Source organism: Oncorhynchus tshawytscha, linkage group LG06 (assembly GCF_018296145.1).
Source record: "Oncorhynchus tshawytscha isolate Ot180627B linkage group LG06, Otsh_v2.0, whole genome shotgun sequence".
NCBI classification, from domain to species: domain Eukaryota; kingdom Metazoa; phylum Chordata; class Actinopteri; order Salmoniformes; family Salmonidae; genus Oncorhynchus; species Oncorhynchus tshawytscha.
In genome coordinates this window covers 65,959,807-65,964,285 of record NC_056434.1, presented here as the reverse complement: position 1 = coordinate 65,964,285, position 4,479 = coordinate 65,959,807, and the positions used below count along the sequence as shown (strand labels likewise).

The following is a 4,479-nucleotide window of genomic DNA, read 5'->3' as shown; positions in this document are numbered from 1 at the left end:
ATTTTATCAGTTTGGATTGATGGGAGGGGAGTGTGTTCGCACTTGTCTCTTATTGGTCAATCTGTGCGAAAAAAGAAAACGTCTTGACGTCAGATCTAGAGCAAGCGTCGCGTCGATGTCGACGTCGTAATGTTCTGTAATAGTATAGTTACAGACAGAAGTGGGAATTATAATGTTTGGTATAATCTAGCTAATTACACTGGTTATGAGTGTTATTTTATAGCTCAATGGTTATGGTACTGATTTATGGTATGTCGGGGCCATTTAGCTATAAGATCGGGACTGATGGTCTGTTTCCGTTTCGTTGTGGCTAGATCGTCTTACTGCGCCATCTAGTGATAGTGTCGGGGACAACAGTTGTTGACGAATAGCATTGTAGATAAACCTAACCACAGAGTTTCTAAACCTGTCTTTGGCCTAAACACTTTCCAATAGTCGACGCGTCCATACGGGTAGTTGAAGCTAAGCGCTTCCCAAAAGGAAATTCAAATACATTGCCGAAATTATATAACCTAATTAGCCTTCTCCTGTCTATACAGAAATACATTAAATCATTCAAATAGGCTAGCCTACTAAAGCATGATTTGGCCAGAGGATCATTAGCCTCTTTAAAAAAATACAATGTGGATTGTTTTAAATTGTATTACATACAGTTGGAAAGAAACGCAGCGCTCACTGCAAATACCAAATAGATGATTGTTGACTTGCGACTGTCAGTGAAATGTAGTGTATTGCTGTAAAGAGAAGACAATGAAACGACTGTAATCTCTCTTTTAGTTGCAAAAAAATGCAACTTAATTGTGAGAACAACAGTATAGCCTCTTGGCACCAGCGGGAGAGCATAGGCATCCCCGGCAAGCGCACTGTGCATAGGCAATTCAATCATTATCAAAGTTGTGCCTCTCCTTCTCATAGACCTATGGATAATGTCGTTTTTATTGTCAGTGTCAGCAGAGTAGTCTACCCTGAATATGTTTAATTAAACAATATTCTGTTGATGTCTCCAGTCATATAAAGTGTAATATAATTGCCTGAAATGTGTTTATAAAAGACACAATGTTTACCATACAAAGAAGAAACGAAGCTTGTATAGCCTATAGCCTAGGCTCATTCTACACTACACGCCAGGGTTCTCTAACTGGCGGCTGCGTGCCGAATTTGACTCGCTGGTGATTTTATTTAGCACCCCAAGTTTTCTGAGCAAAAGATAATTGAAATTTTATTTTATTTTAACTCAGCAAGAAAATAAAATTCCCTTTTTCAGGACCCTGTCTTTCAAAGATAATTCGTAAAAATCCAAACAACTTCACAGATCTTCACTGTAAAGGGTTTAAACACTGATTGCCTGCATCTAGCATATCTAGGGTGTAATCAGTATTTCAACAGTTGCAAACGAGAGTTTCTATTGGACAAATTCAGGTATTTTATCCCCGTTACGTTTTCTTCCATTTCAGAAATGTTTTTCAACAGAATCGGCAGAATGAATACACCCTGATCACACCAACATAGTTCACTTTCATAGCAGCCACATTGTATTAATTCTAGCCTCTATGCACTCTCCTCCTCTCACCTTTTCCCTTCGCCCTGTGGACTTCAATAAACAACACATCAGCTGTATGTGACCAGGCAAAAAAAACTTTCCAAGCCAATCCATGTCATAACCGCTACACACAGCCTACATCGTTGTCCCCATATTAGCTAACGTAACATCTTAATCAACATAGCTAAATGAGCAAATTCGTTAGTAAACCCGCTACAGTCATGCAGTAACCTTACAGCTTATAGTCAGTTAGCAGTTAGACCGGTGGGCCCCGGTGGCAATAAATTAATAAAACCAAAAGCTTTGACTTGGAAGAGTTCCAGTGTTGTGTTGGATAGTTGTAGCCAGCTAGCTAACATAGCATCCCTCTGTTTTAGCCAGGTGTTTGAGTAGCTAAACTAGCCAGCCTCATTTGCTAGCTAAGTAAGTGAAACTGAAAGTGAACAAAATTACATCTCTCTCACTTCTTCATTTTTGAAGAAATTAATTTGTTAAACTGTCTTTTTCTCTCTTTGAGTCACCACATTTTATGCAGAACTAACTATCTGTAGCATATGCTTTCAGTACCAGATTCTGATCCTTTGATTTGGTGGACAACATGTCAGTTCATGCTGCAAGAGGTCTGACAGCTTGGAGGACGTCCTCCGGAAGTTGTCATAATTGCTGTGTAAGTCTATGGAATTGGGTGAGAACCAAGAGCCTCCTAGGATTTGTATTGAAGTCAATGTACTGGCAAGAGGAAAAAGGAAGATAGCTGTCCTCCGGCTACACCATGGTGCTACCCTACAGAGTGCTGTTGAGGCTACTGTAGACCTTCATTGCAAAACACTATGTTTTAATCAATTAGTTTATGACGTGAATATATTTAGTATAGTTAAATCTAAAAAGGATAACTTTTTCAATGTTTTCCTTTAAAAAAATATTAAATTCACTGAGGATGGTCCTCCCCTTCCTCCTCTGAGGAGCCTTCACTGATAAATATATATATTTAATCTATATATTTTTTTAATGTTTTATTGTTGGACATAAAATACTGTAAAATCTGTTCCAAAGTATTCCCACACATAATAGAGATATACAGTATGTGATCGTATACAAATGTAAGCACGGTTTGACATTCTGTTTTAGTCCGTTTGGGTGTTTTGCTGTCAATTTGCAGTTGACAAATATTTGTAATTATGTTCAGGCCTCCTTTCAATCCGCTCAAGTAAAAATCTGTGCTCGGCTGAATCTAGTTGATCCCTGCTATATGCACTCAGCCATGCATTGAACGGTCTGTTTGCGAACAGTGATCGAGTTATATTATAGCCTAAATTATGACTATCCAATCTACTCATCACATTATGAATAGAATGGTTTCTTGCATAAGTCTGCAAATGTGATGATGCATGGAATGCTTTATTATAAAGGTGCATTTTTATGGTCAAAATAAGATTCCACAAACTTTAAACTTATGCGTCATCTATGCCATTTCCTAACATTAACCTCATTATCCTTACCTGCTACGTTATTTCACCTAACCTGCTGTTAGTTCACCTAACCTGCTATGTAAACAGACCGTCAATCCCCACCTACCATCAATAGCCTATCGTCAGTCTCATTTAATTATCTACAGGTGTTTTAGTGCGTACATTCGCGCACTTTTATAGCACGTGATCCGTCAAAATCATAAACGCGTGGTAACAATTAGTGAAGGCCAGTGTGTCCATTGTCTCGGGTAAGGACGTGAAATACAATAGTGGAAGTTATTTCAACATATGCCTACTGAAATATTAACTGGAAGCTGTAGGTACCATATGGCTCACAGACACGCCTAGAGCGAACGTTATTAGAGTGAGTTAGCACAGACAGTATAGTTGTTTGACTACTAGACCATCATTGTGCAGCTGTCTCTTCCAGAAATGTCGACCACTTCTCAGAAGCACAGGGACTTCGTTGCAGAACCCATGGGCGATAAACCGGTGACTGCACTGTCGGGAATTGGCGAGGTCTTGGGAAAAAAACTGGAGGAGCAAGGTTTTGACAGAGTAAATTCGTTAGTTTTTTTAAATACAGCGCTTCACATGCTATGCATTCTAGACTAGATTTTTAAAAAATGACCTCTTAGAATGTTAACGTTAGGTCAAGTATTGTGGAGCTCCTGCACCTTAAGTTGTCAAGGCGTTGGCTTCATGGCAAATGGGGACTGGTAAATGGTCCCCAGGACAAGGCTTGTTTTGATGATTTACCCACCATGTACAGTAGCACCACAGTACTGACCTGCACTTAAGGGCAGGCCCACTGCAACAAAGTAATATGTAGGATAACTGCTGCATCTCCTTAGGCCTTTGTGGTTCTGGGTCAGTACCTGCTGCTGCGGAAGGATGGGGAGCTGTTCACTGAGTGGCTGAAAGACACCAGCGGAGCCAACACCAGGAATGCTACATCCTGCTCCCAGTGCCTGAGAGAGTGGTGTGATGCATTCCTATGAGTCCCTAATGTAACATTTTAAAGATTAGAACATTCATCTGTTTATAGTGGAAATGTCAGTGGCTTGGTTTGTCTGAGCAGAATAATTTAATAAAGATGTGGAATATAAATTGTTTTCTTTTATTCAAAATACATATGCCTTCATTAACCCAGTTGATTCTGAATTGTACACAGAAAATGACATTTTAGCACAATGTTATATTCAAATACCAAATATTTAATTGGTCATGCTCTTTTAAACTACAGCAGTAGCATGTGCTTTTACACAACCAACATTCATTAAGTATAAACAAACCACGCCTGCAAAAATAAAAGTCGAACATCCAAAGGCAACTGGTAAAATAAACTAACATTCGGGAAACTTTGTACTTTTTCTCTGTGTAATCACTTTGGGAAAACAGCCTGAGTGTGCTTTGCAGCACAGAAACACTGGCATGTCATGGCAGCAACAAGTGAGGTGAAACTGGCAG

General features: G+C 39.3%; 1 protein-coding gene across 2 annotated transcripts; it reads left to right on the top strand.

Moving 5' to 3' along the window:
- Positions 1–3,148: 3,148 nt before the first annotated feature.
- LOC112252907 (barrier-to-autointegration factor-like) lies at positions 3,149–4,119 on the top strand. 2 transcript variants are annotated; one of them, XM_024424601.2, is made up of 3 exons: positions 3,149–3,257; positions 3,440–3,567; positions 3,864–4,119. In XM_024424601.2, the coding sequence occupies exons 2-3, from the start codon at positions 3,442–3,444 to the stop codon at positions 4,008–4,010; spliced, it is 273 nt and encodes a 90-aa protein (XP_024280369.1). In that variant the 5' UTR covers positions 3,149–3,257; positions 3,440–3,441; the 3' UTR covers positions 4,011–4,119. The 2 variants fall into 2 exon arrangements, with proteins under 2 accessions (XP_024280369.1, XP_024280370.1); XM_024424602.1 differs by having other exon boundaries at positions 3,244–3,325.
- Positions 4,120–4,479: the final 360 nt, after the last annotated feature.